The following is a 16718-nucleotide window of genomic DNA, read 5'->3' as shown; positions in this document are numbered from 1 at the left end:
TCGTTCGTCTTCCGGAGAGTCAAAACCGAAAGAAAAGCAGTTGTATTATGAAAGTGTCCAGTAGACCTTGGAACCTTTGGTTTGTCGGAAAAGAAAATCATTTTCATTTATGGGTAATTGATAATAATAATGTTTATTTAGATTACAAAAAACAAATAAAATTACTGACATAACATTTTACTGCATGGTAAAAATCGTTCGTCTTCCGGAGAGTCAAACCCGAAAGAAAAGCAGTAGTATTATGAAAGTGTCCAGTAGACCTTGGAACCTTCGGTTCGTTAGAAAAGAAAGTCATTTTAGTTAGAGATAATTGAAAATAATGTTTATTTAGTAGTAACAAAAAAATTATGCAAAACAAATTACTTAAACATTTTACGGCATGTTAAAAATCTTCTTCAGGAGAGTCAAAACCGAAAGAAAAGCAGTGGTATTATGAAAGTGTTCAGTAGACGTTGGAACATTCGGTTCGTTAGAAAAAAGATCATTTTAGTTATAGACAATTGATAATAATGTTTATTTAGTAGTAACAAAAAAATTATGCTAAAATAAATTACTTAAACATTTTACAGCATGGTAAAAATCTTCTTCCGGAGAGTCAAAACCGAAAGAAAAGCAGTTGTACTATGAAAGTGTTCAGTAGACCTTAGAACCTTCGGTTCGTTAGAAAAAAAATCATTTTAATTATAGATAATTGATAATAATGTTTATTTAATAGTAACAAAAAATTATGCAAAACAAATTACTTAAACATTTTACGGCATGGTAAAAATCTTCTTCAGGAGAGTCAAAACCGAAAGAAAAGCAGTTGTATTATGAAAGTGTTCAGTAGACGTTGGAACATTCGGTTCTTTAGAAAAAAAAATCATTTTAGTTATAGATAATAATGTTTATTTAATAGTAACAAAAAAATTATGCTAAAACAAATTACTTTACGGCATGGAAAAAAATCTTCTTCCGGAGAAAAGAAAAATCTTTTTCCGAAGAAAAAAGAAAATCATTTTAGTTATAGATAATTGATAATAATGTTTATTTGGTAGTATCAAAAAAATTATGCCAAAACAAATTACTTAAACATTTTACGGCATGGAGAAAAATCTTCTTCCGGAGAGTCAAAACCAAAAGAAAAGCAGTTGTATTATGAAAGTGTTCAGTAGACGTTGGAACATTCGGTTCGTTAGAAAAAAAATCATTTTTGTTATAGACAATTGATAATAATGTTTATTTAGTAGTAACAAAAAAATTATGCAAAACAAATTACTTAAACATTTTACGGCACGGAAAAAAATCTTCTTCCGGAGAGTCAAAACCAAAAGAAAAGCCGTTGTATTATGAAAGTGTCCAGTAGACCTTGGACCTTCTGTTCGTTAGAAAAGAAAATCATTTTAGTTATAGATAATTGATAATATTGTTTATTTAGTAGTTACCAAAAAATTATACAAAAATAAATTACTTAAACATTGTACGGCATGATAAAAACCGTTTACAGGAGGGACAAAACCAAATGAAAAGCACTTGTATTATGAATGTGTCCAGTATGTTTCTGGGTAATTGATTGTTATAACTGCTTGCATCAATCACGCCACTACAACCCTGACGTCATGTCTTCATTTAATTGTCAAGAACCTTTGTAACCACTGAATACTATAATAGTAGTAAAAGGTACCAACTATTAATTGCCTAGAATTGATTTGAGGTGGGAAGTAAATTCTCATCATCAACAGAAGAAAAAAACATATATTGTTACTGGAAACCCGGATAGCTGCCTAAAATTTCTGTGAGTAGAACTGTCTTTTCCAAAAAGTGAATATTCGTTCCCCATTAGAACTAAAATCGAAGTTTGTCGACCCTGATGATAGTAATAAAACAAAAGTGGTTGATTTTTGTATATACACAAAAAGGTCTAATATAGTTATAGTTTTAGTCTTATATACAGTTTTGTACGAAAATTTAATTTAAGAAAATAACAATATCCATTAGATTTCGTGGTCCGATTGACCAAATAACATCTTTCAATTAACTAATCTTTATGTAAGGTAATAGTTGACATAAAAAAGTCGGTGTCACGAGCGGGATTCGAACCCACGACCTTCGGCTAAATACGCCGCTGCTCTACCACTCGAGCTGGATCGAAGTCACGATAGCTCAAGTCGTGGGTTCGAATCCCGCTCGTGACACTGACTTTTTCATCTCAACCAATACCTTACATAAAGATTAATCAATTGAAATATAAATAATCTTGTTTTTTTATAAAACCTACGTGTAATTTAATAATAATAGTTTACATCGTTAAGTAAATATGTCGTTGAGGAGAAGCACATTTGATCTTTTACTTTCGGGAGAAGAACAGGCAGTATCAGAATTCAATTTTGAATGGATTTTATTTAAAAATCTTAAGGAGACTTTTTATTATTGAGAATACTTTCTCACAATTGTTCTGTAAAAAAATTTTAAGAAATCAGACGCTTGCAAAGGATCTGAGATAAATCTTCAGGTCGTGAGTAAAATTTTGAAATTCTTAAGCCGGCAGTAACTGAACTGAGCTTTTTTTGTGTTGTTGTTGGTTTAACACTTTGATATGTATTTAAAGAGGTGCCTCCAGGGAGACAATTTCTAGGAATTGACGTTCATCAAAGCCCGATGTATTTTCCATGTTCAGATCCGGATTATCTCACTATATCTCCCCCACCCACCTTGCATCCGGCTTAAAGAACCCTAGGAGATAATTTGACCGATCCTTTCGGATACCGTCGGACAAGAGTCTTCCAGTTTCCTATGACAGATCGACAAAGTGGGGATGAGGGAACGGGTATTCCCAAGTTCCCCTTCCAACCACTGTTCCATAAACATAATATACTTATCTCCTCACTATCCTCAGTCTACAACCGACGTTAGTGGCGAAAGTTTGGTTTTCATTTAGTACAAATTGGTCGGATACATCAAAGAAGAGCAGAGGTGAGTCCAAGACAGTGCACAAACTAAATAGCCCGGGGTTGTCATGCCAAAAAAATTTATTAACTACTTTTTAGGGTTGTTTTTACTTTTATGTGTGTGAAATGCTTTAAGGAAACTTAGACAAATTGAATTTTGTCCGGCTTGAATTTCTCGACTTCTTTTGTACCAATCGCGTCACTGGGCAAAGCGGCTCTAACAGTTTCTCTTTGGCTCAGTGAAAGTTGCACACTATGTTTGTAGAATTGTTAATACAAGCCTACGAATTAACATATTTAATTACACTTAAATAAATAATAAATTTGTAAAAAAATTCCCATCAAGATTGTCTTCTTTTCGGAATATTCAATGTCCTTTTTCCGCAATTTGTCGTGATCCGTGAGGTGACGTGAAGGACGGACAAAAGGGGGGAAGGAAGTATAATTAGGGAATCTCCAGGATTTATTACGGTCCAAACAATTAGAATTTTATTATTTATAATAGAATTTACAAAACCCTTGGAAGAATTTCATCGTGAAAATAGTCAAATCCAGGAAAAATAGATATATCTCGGAGATCACTAACTTCCACCGTTTATAAATAATGATCATTATACTCAAATGAAGATTCTCCAGATTTATAGACAATTTACAAAACAATTGAGACATTTAAGTTCTATTTAAGGTACACAACAGTAAACAAGAGGATTTTCTGTTTATAAATCCATTAAGAGTCCTTAATTGACTTTAAAACGTGATACGTTTCGTACTAAACCAAACAAACAACTTTGTATATAAATAAACCAAAATCAACTTTGAACATTTAAATCCAAAGGAAGAGATCTCGTCGTTGAAATCAATAAACGAAAAAATCAACTAAATTAATTATGCAAAGCGGAGAAATTCGAAAATGAAAAGAGAGAGTAACTTTGGACTTAAAATTTTAGAGAAAATTTTAAATTGTTCTGTAAAAATGTTGACCTTCTCTTATTATTCCTAAAAGAAATTGAGTCGATAAAGATAGAGAAACTTTTATAATTAAAGATTATCACTCGTGATATGTGATTTCACGAAGGTTTTCTTGTTAATTTCACGTACTTTCCCAACTTTCGCGAAGTCCTCGAAATAAATAAAGAAAATTTTAAATTAAAATATAAAACAACAACACAGAAGTGAGGAAAATAATTTACGTTGAATCTGTAGAAAGTGAACGGGTGTGGTACTAATTCAAAAACGAAAGAAAGTAACAACGTTTCGATAAATAAACACTCTGTAAATTTTAAAAAAGCCTAAAAATATATTTTTCTCTTTTTTACTTACAAAATTCCCCTTGGAAAAGAAACAGTTGACGAAATAGCTCGGAAAATAAAGAACACATTCAGCAATTTAAGCATTCTAGCCTAAAGATAGCCTGTTTGACAATAGTTTTATAGAAAAAAGTGACAAATAATTGATAAATTGAAAGAATAAATAATGATATTGATCAAAAAGTCGATTGCCACCCAAATAAAATCACAAACAGTTAAAAAAATGTATGTTTTTATTTACGTACTAATCTCACCATTTTAAGAAAAGTTAAAAGATTTTTAGAAAAAAAAAGGGACAAGATTTACTATAAATTAAGAATATAGATATATTGAAAGAATAAATCATAATATTGACTAAAAAAATCGATTGTCACTCAGATAAAATCGCAAAGTGTTAGAAAAATGATATTTTTTCTTTGCGTACTAATCTCATCAGTTTAAGAATTAATTTAATTTAAACGTTTTAGATAAATTGAATGATAGTGAATAAAAAGTCAATTGTCACTAAAATAAATTCACAAACTGTTAAAAAATGTTTTTTCTACGTACTAATCTCATCAGTTTAAGAATGGTTAACTAAAGATTTTTTTTTTAAGTGGCAAGATTTACTATAAATTAATCATTTTGACAAACTGAAAGGATAAATCGCGATAATGAGTAAAAAATTAAGAATGTTACTCAAAAATAAAATCACAGTATTGAAAAATGTTTGGTGTTCTAGGTACTAATTCCTGTTTAAGAAAGGATAACTAAAGTGTTGTATCGATAAAAAAAAAGCTAGATTTACATAAATAATAACTCGCGATGTTGACTAAAAAGTCAAGATTAACACTCAAAAATCACGAAGTGTTAAAACAAAGTCAATTTTTTCTTTATGTATTTAGTACCTGTTGAACAAATGTTAACTGAACAGTTTTAAAGGAAAAAGTTTTCAAGTTAACTGCAAATTAAGCAGGAATATCAATTGAAAGTGAAAACTCGAGATGTGGGTTGTTAATAAAGATATCGCTAAAAAGTAAAGAATTTTTCAAACAAATATGTTTTCTTTCAGTATTAATTCCTCCAGTATTAATGAAAAAAATTGCTACATTTATTACAAATTAAAAATTTAGATTAAATTCATATACTAAAATCGCGATGTTGATTATCACTCAAAATCAAAATAGTTAATAAATACTAACTTAAAAGGGCTTAAAATGAAAGAGTTAATTTAGATTATCTAAGTGACAATTCGTGATATTCACCCAAGAAAATTCATGATCATTCAAATGACAAACTGTTAACAAATAGTACTTTTCTACGTTCTGTCATTTCATCTACACTCCGATGTTTTAAAAAAAGAAATATGAAATAGAAAAATCGTTATTGGGACGTCAAAAAATCATAATTATCACTCAAACAACGACAAAGAGATAAATGGTTTCCTTCCTATTCTCTACCTCCTTCAAACGACCGTGTAACAACTATTAACTAACAACTATTCTTTACTGTTAATGCCACCGAGGTTTACAATAAACAAAGGATTATATAAATTGAAAGTGAAAAGAGAAAAGGTCCACGGTTAAATCGATTTTCCTCAAGAGTTTAACGCTGCATAAAACCGTTCTATTTCTCGTCACTTTACCATTGAAAACTGTTCTCTCAAACACCGCAACATATTTTATTTGAATAATTAAATTTTCACTTTGTTAGGCGATGTTTCTTAATATGATAATGATGACGACGGGAGAGTGACTACATTCCTGGATGACGTTATCACCTCAGGTTGCTCAACGTTGCTGAAAATCATTAACTAATTGCGCTGTTTCCGGCTTAAAAGCCCCCGGACAATTGAAACTAATGCATGTAGAATTCTGATTTTGTCACATGTTCGTAAACAAAGAAACTTCCTATTTTGACAAATTGACTTTTTAGCGAATGAAGTCATTGTGGGGCTTTTCAATAACATTTGTAGGAGTGCCTTGTTTAGTCGTCCATTTTGTTTAGAGAAGGCTTTTTCCCCACTGACATTAATCATTAATTAATTATGTATAATACAATTAAATTAAACTATTTGTAGATTATTCAAATCAGATCAAACAAATGAAATCGCTGTCTGTAAATGCCACTTTAGGTTATTTGCTTACTTATTTGGTTGTCAGTAAAATAATGCAGGTTTTCCTGTTTTCTTTCATTACCCCTCTGTGTAATAAACTGATTACATTTGATGCATTATTCTTTTGTACGAATGTCAACATTTTTTTATCTTCTTCCAAACAAAAATGTTTGTTTACCTCAGTAGCATTTCGTTACTTGGGAATAATTCAGTCTTTACTGAAATGTCAACGCGTGATTTTACGTGTGTAAACTTGATCAGGATTGGGCCCAAATGGCCAGAAACCTTAATGAAGTCGGGAGCGATGGTAGTGTGAATGAGAGCACCATTTAGAGACGGTTTAAAAAATTCCGGAAGGAGACTTTAGTCTTTTAAGCAGAGGTCGTAGAAGAATTTCTTCCCTAGATGATGATGATCTGCGATCTTTGGTCGAAGAAAATCCCAGAACAACTTTGAGGACTTGCAGAGAAATCTTTCAGTTAGCAAATCGTCCGTCGCATTTTAAGATATTTGTAAAGCTGAAAAAGCTCGAAAGTTCGGTTTCTCATGCAAAAAATCATCGTTCTGTTTAGAAACGAGCCTTTTCTGCATAGAATTACTTGTGATGAAAAGTGAATTCTGTATGATAACAGCAGACATTCTGGGCAGTGGACAAGCATAAGCAACACCACACTTTCCAAATCCCCTCTTCAAAAAAAAAAAAAAAAAAGTGGTGACTTTGGTGGCTTCATTTGGCCTGATGAAGCTTCTTGAATACTGTCAGGACTGTCAATGCTGAAATGTATTACTCTCAAATTGAAGCAATGCACCAGTACTTGGCATTATAGAAGCTATCTTTGGTCAATCAGAATAGATCAATTCTGTTATACAACAATGCTTGCCTGCCATTTTTTCAGACACCAAAAAGACAACATTTTACAACAACAAAAAATTTATTGATCAAATTTGATCGTTAGAAAATGCCTTTATAAAATTTGTTATTAATAAAGGCTCAATATTCTATTCAGATGGTATATAGAAGTTGCCATCACCTTGAGTGTGATGGAGGTATTTAATTAATAAAAAAATATTTAAAATCGTTTATTTAATTTTTTGGTCTCATTTAATTTGGTTTACACTAAAATAAGTCTGTTATAATTAATTAACGATAAAAATACATACAGTTTGATAAACAACAAAATAAGGGTGTCTAGTTTTTGTCTTTTATTCAAATTAGTTCTACCATTTGAAATCACTGTCTCTTGAGGGTATTTTATGTTGTTTGCCTACTTTTAAATAAACAAGTTGAATTTCCTCTTTGACCTTTTACACAGAATCCACAAAATAAAGTATGAAAACTTAAACGTAAAAAAGAATTGTATGCAAATTACAAACCCATGTTACTTTTTCTTTTGTGCCTATGCTAATAATAATGCTAATAATATTAATGATTTAATTCAACTCGAGAGTATCTTACAAAGTTTATGACAAACCAGTAATTTTAAATGAAAAATTAACTGCCAATAGTGTAAATCACACTGCCCTCCAAGCAGACTTTAACTTTGTCATATTGTCAAATTAATCAAACACAAAACTTCAGATATTTTTATATTGCTTTTGGTTTCTATTAACATTAATCAAGTTGATTAATTCAATAAACTTAAGACGAGTAGGATAAGCTTTTGTTTGAACTTAATATTTTTGCTCAGCTTTGCAGTTATTGATTAGAATAATGTTGTGCTAATGGCTTTTTCACAAAGAGATTAAAAAAACTATTAATACGTTAACTTATATTTATTTCTCTCAGTATATATTACCAAACAAAATATTAAGATTTTCAAAATAATTTTTTTAAATTATATAATTTATTTAATGCAATGTCTTCAAATTACAGATGAGGGAATTAATATGGGCAGTACTTATATTCCTGCCTTCATTAACAACACAGCAATGCTTAACGTCTTCCGACAGCAAGCCTATGGATGTGAACGCTCGTGAATATCTCAGCACAGGGGAGCAGCAGTTCACTCTAAATATGATCAAGTTGGTGAACCGGCAAAGGCAGACGGAAAATGTGTTTTTCTCTCCGTTCGGCATTTACAACGCTCTTCTCCTGGCTTATTTCACCGCCAATGGCAATACAGAAGCTTCAATTAAACAAGTGCTCGGATTGCCTGCAAATCATGTAAGAAAAGAAAAACGGATATTTAAAGAGCTTTCAAACTGACAAATAAAAAAATATATTGCCTATTAAATATTTGCACAATTTTTCCATGGTTTGTGCCGGGTGTTGGTCTGTAAGCGGTGTTAAACCAGCACTGGGCCCATCTAAACTTTCAGGTTTTTGATGTTATTCAAAAACATTTCTCACTGAAGATGAGCGAACACGTTTGAGTTGCATAAAAACCCATGAGTATACCACACACCCAGTGCCAGTTCAACATTTTTTCCAAGTTTTATAATAAAAACAACAAATAAAAAAAACAAGTAAATTGTTTTGATAAAATCATTTGTTAAACATTGTGGAGAGATCTATGAAGCAATAAACTTGTCTCTGATCATCTCAATTTTAACTGATTAATAGTGCATTTATTTATTTATTATTTCCTTCTTTAGGTATCAAAGCAGAGACTTAGCATAAAATAAGCTTTACAGTAAACATAAGACCAATCACTAGTGATAAAAAATGTCAAAATGCGCCTTCAGACAAGACCAGGATAGTCAATGACAAAAAATATAAATATAAACATACAGTAAGCAGATAAGACACTTTTTTATCAATGGTCACTGAAACTACTTCATAATAAAGTGGGATCATATTGTGAAAGTTCTGTTTCTACATTATTTACAATTTGATTAATGATTACAGTTGTATTTTTCTTTCAATTCTTAATTAACATTACACAACATCATAATCTTAAGTTTTAGCAGTTTTGATTTAAACAAAAAAATATTGTCGTGAAACAATTGTTGTAATAAATGCTATTATAAAGATTTTTAATTGTTAAAATTTACTTATTAATTATTTATTTATATTTGATTGAAACATCTTATATTATTATATATATATTTTTTTAGGACAAGGCAAACACAATGCAAGTATACAAGCTGGAAAGGTACTACCAGAAAGCTCGAGAATACAACACTTCCAGTTATGAATTTTCAATGGCGAACCGCTTGTTCATCTCGCCGACGGAGGAAGTCAAGGAATGCATGAAATCGCTGTTTGAGGAAGAAATAAAAGTGACAGATTTTAGCAAAAATCCTGTTAAAGAGATTAATCAATGGGTCTCCAATCTGACACGAGATCAGATCAAAGATTTCCTTCCAGAAAATTCGCTGGACCCGAACTCAAAACTTGTTTTGGTATGTTTTGTAATTTTTAATTTTTTCCTCCAAAATTTAAAATATTATATTATATTGTTTTATATTTAAATTAAAGGTCAATGCAGCATATTTCAAAGGAATGTGGACAACTAAATTTGTAAAGGGAGACACCAAGAAGGAAGTGTTTTATATTTCAAATTCCAATACTACTTTTGTTACGATGATGAAAGTGAAATCGACATTTAACCACAGTAATTTATTTTCTTCATATTTTTTCCCTTTTGTCTTTCAGTATAATTAATTTCTACTTTTTTAACAGTGGTATCGGAAAAACTAGGAGCTCACATCTTAGAACTCCCTTACCAGGGTGATGCCATTTCTATGTTTATTATGCTGCCTCCTTTTGCCAGCCCTAATGGGGTCACCAATATTCTCGAAAGGCTCACCCTTAATACTTTGAAAGAAGTTATCAATAACAATACCGTTTCTAGGTTGGTCGAAGTTAAAGTACCAAAATTCACCATTGAACATGAATTAGACCTGGTGCCTGTGAGTATCAAAATAATATTTCCATTCCATCAAAATAATATAAAATAATCTCTTAACTGTAGTCATTTTTCTCTAACAAGGCATTCTGTATTATCTAAAACTAATTTTTAATTTTTTGTTAGGTTTTAGAACAGTTGAACGTAGGAGACCTTTTTAAAGATACAAGCGACCTTACAGGGCTGACAGGAAAGCCAGGAATACATTTGGACTCGGCATTGCATAAGTCGAAAGTTTCGTTGGATGAGGACGGTACAACAGCTGCCTCGGCCACAGCGTTTTTCAGCTTTAGATCGTCCAGGCCTTTGGAGCCAGCACGATTCTACTGCAACCACCCATTTGTCTACTTCATTTACGACCACATCTCCAAGAATATACTTTTTATCGGTGTCTTTAACAAACCCACTGAAACAACAACTTAAAAAGAAAAGACACTTAACCGTGTAAATATATATATATTTAACTATTGTAAATAAATACAATTTAAAATATAGATAAATAAAAAAACTGTCACTTATCTTATAATCTAGAATAAGTATGAATTGGAATACTTGGGGGAAACAGTTACCCCGCACCAAAACTATATTTGAAAATAAGTCCTACTTATTTTGTATATGTGTTTCTATTGTAAATATAAGTGCATTCCATTCCAAAAATAAAAATAAAATAATTATATTGTATTTATTTAACTGTCACTTAAATATTGTGTGATTGTTATGTGTTTTTCCTTTTCTTGCATCCTTTTGTTTAAAAATAAGATCAAATTTGAACTTGCATTGACTTCTAAATAGGGAATTTTTCAATGGCCAATAAATAATCAATGCAATACTTGTAGTTTGATCCTTATTCATCATCTTGGTCTTCCTATCCTCACTGGGTTAGTCTGTCAGACGCGTTTCATCATTTTGCCATCTTCAGTGTGTGACAATATGAGAATAGACAGACCAAGATGACTGGTAAGGATCAAATTAAAGATTCATCACCCCTCAGACCCTAGGAGAAAATTTCATGATTGAACTGAAAAGTTTTGGTTTAAAAATTCTCACAAGCTGTGAACCAACAAGGAAAATAATAGCTCAATTGAGGGTCAAGTATGCTCATAAAGTCACTATCAAATATATAATAAGTTTGGCAAGTAGATTATGTCCATGATGCACTCCGCATCCCAAACTGATGTGCCTCAAGTCCTCCTGAGTCACATCTCAGTTGAATTAATTTCAATATACTTCGTAGATTGCATACCCTACACTAAGCCTGGACAAGGTTGTACAAAAGATCTTATTCTTCTTTTCCCCGGAATATCACAGCCTATTGCAAGAAGATAATGTGCATATGGTGAGATCATACGGGATGCTTTATTATGTGCTCCTTGTAACCAACCAAACTGTTAATTCTAGTGAATACTGCACACAATCGGAGCAATTAAAGTCAGCAATTGACAAAAATTGACATGCATTGGCTGATCATTGCCGCAGATGCACCAGAAATTGTTGGATCTTCGCTGGGATGTGCTCTATTTAAGGTGCATACACTAAGCAAATCTCGGCCAATGAAAGACAACCAATTTATTGGGCCAAACGTTGGTCACCAACACATTAGCCAACCTAGGCTCATCCTCGTCAAACCAATGGATTCGGCCATGTGGAATCAAAGTTGGTGCTAAAAACAAACAAAAATTGTAGAGTTCATCTGCACCACTTCGTTTTGTTTTTCTCTTTATCTTTCCCAACAAAAATACGCGAATAAAGATTCCATCTTTTTTTTTCACACTACCTTGTATCTTCTAAAAGCTCACTTATTTCCCTCCAAGCAACTAATATTTTCAATTTGTTTTTATATTCACAGTTCGTAGGGTCCCATAAACATTCCCGTTCACAATAAAATCCTACCAGTTTTAATACAGACTCATTATTCCACTCCATATTCCAGTGTTTTTCAGCACAAGAAGCATGAACCATAGAGCCAGCGTCTACTCTAGGAGGTCTTTAGGCCAACCCAACATCAAATCTTTTGAACTTACTGCCAGCAGTTCAAACCCCGACCAAGACCTACCGCTTCATTTGTCTGATTCACCTCCCATGCACACTAAGCAAATCATGGCTAACAAAGCAGTTAAGCAGTTGGTTGTCTTTGTGTTTTTGCACCTTAATGGGAAGCACTTGACTTCACTTGATGACTGCAGAAGTTCATTGCTCAAAAGCCTGAGGAGCATTGGGCGGAGTTACAAAAAGTAATGCACGGTACCAACAGGTAGTGGGAAAATGGTTTAAATGCTGTTGATTAATTTTGTTTACAAGTAACTGAAATTTTCATTGAATTTACCATATACAAAATGATATGGACTAATTTTATGACTCAATATGTACCTTACGAAGTCTCTAGGATATATAATTAAGCAAATTTATATTTATTATACAATTATGCAATTTATTATATTAAAGTACTTTTTGCATTTTATAGTTATATTTAAATATATATGTAAAAAAATACTGCCTTCTTTTTCAAATTTATGCATATACAGAGTCGTCCAAAATAGCCGAGTTGATTTCTCAATAGGCTTGCAATATAGATATATCTACGATCTTGTGTGTTTGAATCCCACATGGGTAAATTTTTTTGCTAGCTTTGGCAAAAAAATGCAATTTTGAGGATAAAATTTAAAAATAAAAAATTAAAATACAATAAATATTTTAATTTACACTTTGTACATTAACACGCAACAAGCTGCACTGTTATTTAAATCTTCTTTACAATATAAGTAGTCTCGAATATCATAATCGAGCAACATCTTGGTGTGTTTTGAACCATTCCACCGTTTCGCTTATTGCGACCGAGAAAGGCGTGAATTTAAAATCTGGCCAAAGCTTTTGGACTTTTTTATTGCTGGCCGTTTTTTTATATTGTCCATCTGCTTTTGTTGTATCGAAAATAATTTCGCCCTTGAATCCGAAAGCGTTTGCTATCGAAGTAGCCGTGTCAGCAATCGAAACTTCACTCTCTTCTCCAACTGAAACGATTTTATTGTAATTCACTGTTTAAAAAAAAAATAAATATATATAAATACCTGAAAGGATAATCGGCTCGACTTCATTGTAATCTTTCAAAACTAAAATAATCAATTTGGCCAAGTCTAAAGAATATATGAACTGTCTCATAGGTTTTCCAGTCCCCATGACAGTGAAAGTCTCATCACCTAAAAATATAAAATAAACTTTATTCATTAATAATTAACAATGTAACAAAAGAATAATATAACGGGCAAACCTCGTTGCATAGAATCATGTAACTTCCTTATTAATCCTGGAATGACATGGCTATGTTCAGTATTAAAGTTGTCATAAGGGCCAAAAACATTACAAGGGACAACAGACGTAAACAATTTGTTATGCTGTTCATAATAGCCCCTGTTTAGAATATCCAGCATTCTCTTTGCATAGCTGTAGCCAAAATTCGAAGGATGTGGCGGCCCGTTATGTATCTGACAAAAAATTATATATAAAATCTGGCTTACAATTACAAACCATTATTAAATAAAAAACAAACCATGCTTTCATCTATAGGATAGGTTGTTTTATCAGGAAAAATACAAGTAGACAGACACGAAACAACTTTGACAACTCCATGTTCAAAACTGGACTGAAGAACATTGTCATTGATCATCATATTCTTTCTCTAAAATAAAACTAACATTATTTCTCAACATGAGTAAATTACATTCATTTTAACAAATGAAGACGTACAAAAAAATCCAAGTTATGAGCCATGTTGTGAAAAAGCCCACCGACCATCGCTGCTAAATGTATCACATGCGTTGGCTTGTGCTTTAGAAAAATTTTACGTGTCTCTTGGGGATCACTGTAAAAAATTTTGTTGAAGTAAATAGTTCTAAAAATTTCCTCTAGATTCTTACGTTAGGTCAGCATCTTTTGAGCCAATAAAAATCCATTTTTCATCAAGATTACTCTCCTTTTCCAACACGATTTGTATTGCTTTTCCAACCAAACCAGTTCCGCCTGTGACCAGCACTACCTTCTCAACCATCTCTTTAAAAAATATAAATAATATATTTCAATATTATATAATCCTGACTATAATAAAAACTATATGGAGAAAAGCTCTGATTAAAAATTTCCATGGGACGTGAAGAATCTAACAGTGCTTGTAAAATGTTTCACTTCTTTCTACTATACAAACAAACAAATGATATTATTTCATGTTTCAGCATACAACACACTTGCGTCAACTACTGACACATAAGGCTAAAACCTCTTTCTGGCAGTTAGTTGCTTCGATGAGTTAAAAGGATGGGTATAAAGTCCGAGGGGATCTAAGTCACAATAGCTCAAGTTGTTACCAAAAAAGAATAATTAATTGTAATAATTAATATGGTCATGAACATTAAATATGAAATTTTATTGATTAAAAGCAATAAGTTAAACCATGTTTCACCTTATTTCAGTTAGGTTAAGACTTAATTAAGTTGTTCACCATGTTTATTTTCAGTTAAGATTAAGAACATTTTCTTGTAGCGTAAGTTGTTTCTAAAGCAATTGCTTGATGATTTTGGCCGTAAGTTCAGATACAATTTCCAGTCTTTACATAGAAACTATGTCTAGTTCCTCCCTCTGGAGGAGCTTTTACACAAGAGAAAACACGACTATTTTGGAAAAATCAAGCTATTTTGATGAAGACCTTGAGAATTTTAAGTGCTGCTGAAATCATTTAATTTATTGTATTTTACTTTGAAAATAGGTCAGTCTATTTGATTTATTAATTTTTTTAATGTTGAGACATCAGTTTAAATATGTTAATTATCCATGATAATCTGGTCTCAGTATGGTCTGAATGAAAAAACAAATTCAATCTATTTTAAGGTCATCATCAGGGCAAAACAATCTTAAAGATGTGCAAATTGACATAATTAAGTTTTTAATAGATGGTTTCAAACTACTAGTTCCAACAAAACTTTATGTTTACATTTTACATTACAATTTAATTTCACGATATCTGAATAACTATTACAATTTAACAAGTCATTACAGTCCATCGCACTTTGGGACTTAGTTGGTTTTCACAGAAATTTGAAACCAACTATTAAAAACTTAATTAGCTCAATTTGTAGACATCTTTAAGGTTGTTTTGTGCTGACGATGATCTTAAAATTTTAGCTTACAAAAGCTTGACAGATAACAATTTACTTTGTTGTTTTCATCCAGATCGTACCGAAATCCAGATTATTCATCAATAAAAAATGGTCAATACATTTAACACTTTAAACATAAATTTGTTATGTGCAATCAGCAAAATTTCATTAAATAAAAAAGTTTCATACAAGACAAACAAACAGTAAGTGATATGCAAGACGAGACAATCAAGCTATAGGCTCATCATAAAATAAATTCTGAACACGCAGCAATGCCACTCAATTTGAGAATCACGGCAAGGCAGTGAGTATTTGGAGCTCCTATTCTAATTGTGAATGTATCTATTAGCTTGAATGTACTAGGGGTCTATGGCGAAATGTCAAGTACCCCATCGACCCTCAATTAGGTAGATTGTTTATGTGTAAAAGGTGATGGAGGAATATCAAGTACTCCACCACCCAAATTGAACTAAATAGGGGTGAATATTTTAAGAATGAATGGGAGTATTCACGGGTTCGGAACTGCATGCATTAGGTGCTAAATTGCCCTAGCTGTTCAGATCACCCTCCCCCCTGGGTGAACATCGGTGGCTGGATAGGATAAGACTGAGGTCTACCCCCAGGCTACTAACACCCTGCGTAGGTATTCTCGAGCCTGCCGGCAGTTTACTGTAAACAGCAAAAGCTGGAATTGCCAGTGGACTACAAGAGGCAAACATGTTTGCATGTACGTACATGTGCAGATTTGAGCGTACATAAATCCAAGTCTAAAATACGAACTGAGTATGAGTAAATCAAAAATTGTGCACTTATTTTTACAATAAATATATAAAGCTTGTAATGGTATTTTAATGTTTTATAAATATTATCGCCTGTTTGATTTAAAGAGGAAAAATAGAAACAATAAACCAACTGTCAGTGATATTTTACAGCTTTCAGTTGGAAACTTGGAACCTCTCGAGTAAAAAGAATATTGTTTCATCGATGAAAAATAAGGTACACAAACCCTAAAGTAAAATAATAAAACTAATTAAAAACAATAAATAAATTTCATTTGGACGAGATCTGAATTGATTGAAACTAGCAGATTATTTTCTTCAACTTACTTGCCGGACAAATCGATTTTCTAAAGATTCTCTAGCTTTAAATCTGACAACTTCACAAATCACAATTGACTTGTCAATGAAAGTTGAAACCTGTGACAGTGAAACCGGTTGGTATCGCTAGAGAGTGGAGTGTGGACAATAAGCCCACGTTTCACATTGAATCGATTTTACTTTTACTTTTTTTAATTTTCTTTTACTATCTGTTTAAGAATTGATAATCGAAAAATTACATTTTTAACTCTTGAGGTAGTTGGATCGTGACATTTCTACAAAATATTGACTTGTCTC

General features: G+C 31.9%; 2 protein-coding genes across 2 annotated transcripts; one reads left to right on the top strand and one right to left on the bottom strand.

Annotated features, from left to right (window-relative positions):
* The first annotated feature begins 2848 nt into the window (after positions 1-2848).
* On the top strand, positions 2849-10894 carry LOC106664930 (serine protease inhibitor 88Ea-like). Its single transcript, XM_014391019.2, has 6 exons — positions 2849-2952; positions 8203-8493; positions 9387-9674; positions 9751-9886; positions 9955-10184; positions 10307-10894. Exons 2-6 carry the CDS (start codon positions 8203-8205, stop codon positions 10601-10603), a joined length of 1242 nt encoding a protein of 413 aa, XP_014246505.1. The 5' UTR covers positions 2849-2952; the 3' UTR covers positions 10604-10894.
* A 1963-nt stretch (positions 10895-12857) lies between these two features.
* LOC106664953 (GDP-L-fucose synthase) lies at positions 12858-16570 on the bottom strand. The gene is made up of 7 exons (XM_014391059.2): positions 16431-16570; positions 14092-14224; positions 13922-14036; positions 13725-13853; positions 13446-13659; positions 13246-13374; positions 12858-13188 (listed from the first exon to the last, which is right to left on the bottom strand). Exons 2-7 carry the CDS (start codon positions 14220-14222, stop codon positions 12953-12955), a joined length of 954 nt encoding a protein of 317 aa, XP_014246545.1. The 5' UTR covers positions 14223-14224; positions 16431-16570; the 3' UTR covers positions 12858-12952.
* Between the last annotated feature and the right edge of the window lie 148 nt (positions 16571-16718).

The sequence above is a fragment of the Cimex lectularius genome, unplaced genomic scaffold (assembly GCF_000648675.2).
Source record: "Cimex lectularius strain Harlan isolate CLEC.00 unplaced genomic scaffold, Clec_2.1 scaffold5, whole genome shotgun sequence".
Lineage (NCBI taxonomy): Eukaryota > Metazoa > Arthropoda > Insecta > Hemiptera > Cimicidae > Cimex > Cimex lectularius.
The sequence above is the reverse complement of the archived record's forward strand: the minus strand, read 5'-3'. Positions and strand labels throughout refer to the sequence as shown.

Coding starts and splice junctions, on each gene's coding strand:
- LOC106664930 (XM_014391019.2), top strand. CDS start 8,203: ATGAGGGAATTAATATGGGCAGTACTTATATTCCTGCCTTCATTAACA. Junction 8,494..9,386: donor TCGGATTGCCTGCAAATCAT/GTAAGAAAAGAA, acceptor ATATTTTTTTAG/GACAAGGCAAACACAATGCA. Junction 9,675..9,750: donor CGAACTCAAAACTTGTTTTG/GTATGTTTTGTA, acceptor TTTAAATTAAAG/GTCAATGCAGCATATTTCAA.
- LOC106664953 (XM_014391059.2), bottom strand. CDS start 14,222: ATGGTTGAGAAGGTAGTGCTGGTCACAGGCGGAACTGGTTTGGTTGGA. Junction 13,660..13,724: donor ATCCTATAGATGAAAGCATG/GTTTGTTTTTTA, acceptor ATTTTTTGTCAG/ATACATAACGGGCCGCCACA. Junction 13,189..13,245: donor CGAGCCGATTATCCTTTCAG/GTATTTATATAT, acceptor AAATCGTTTCAG/TTGGAGAAGAGAGTGAAGTT.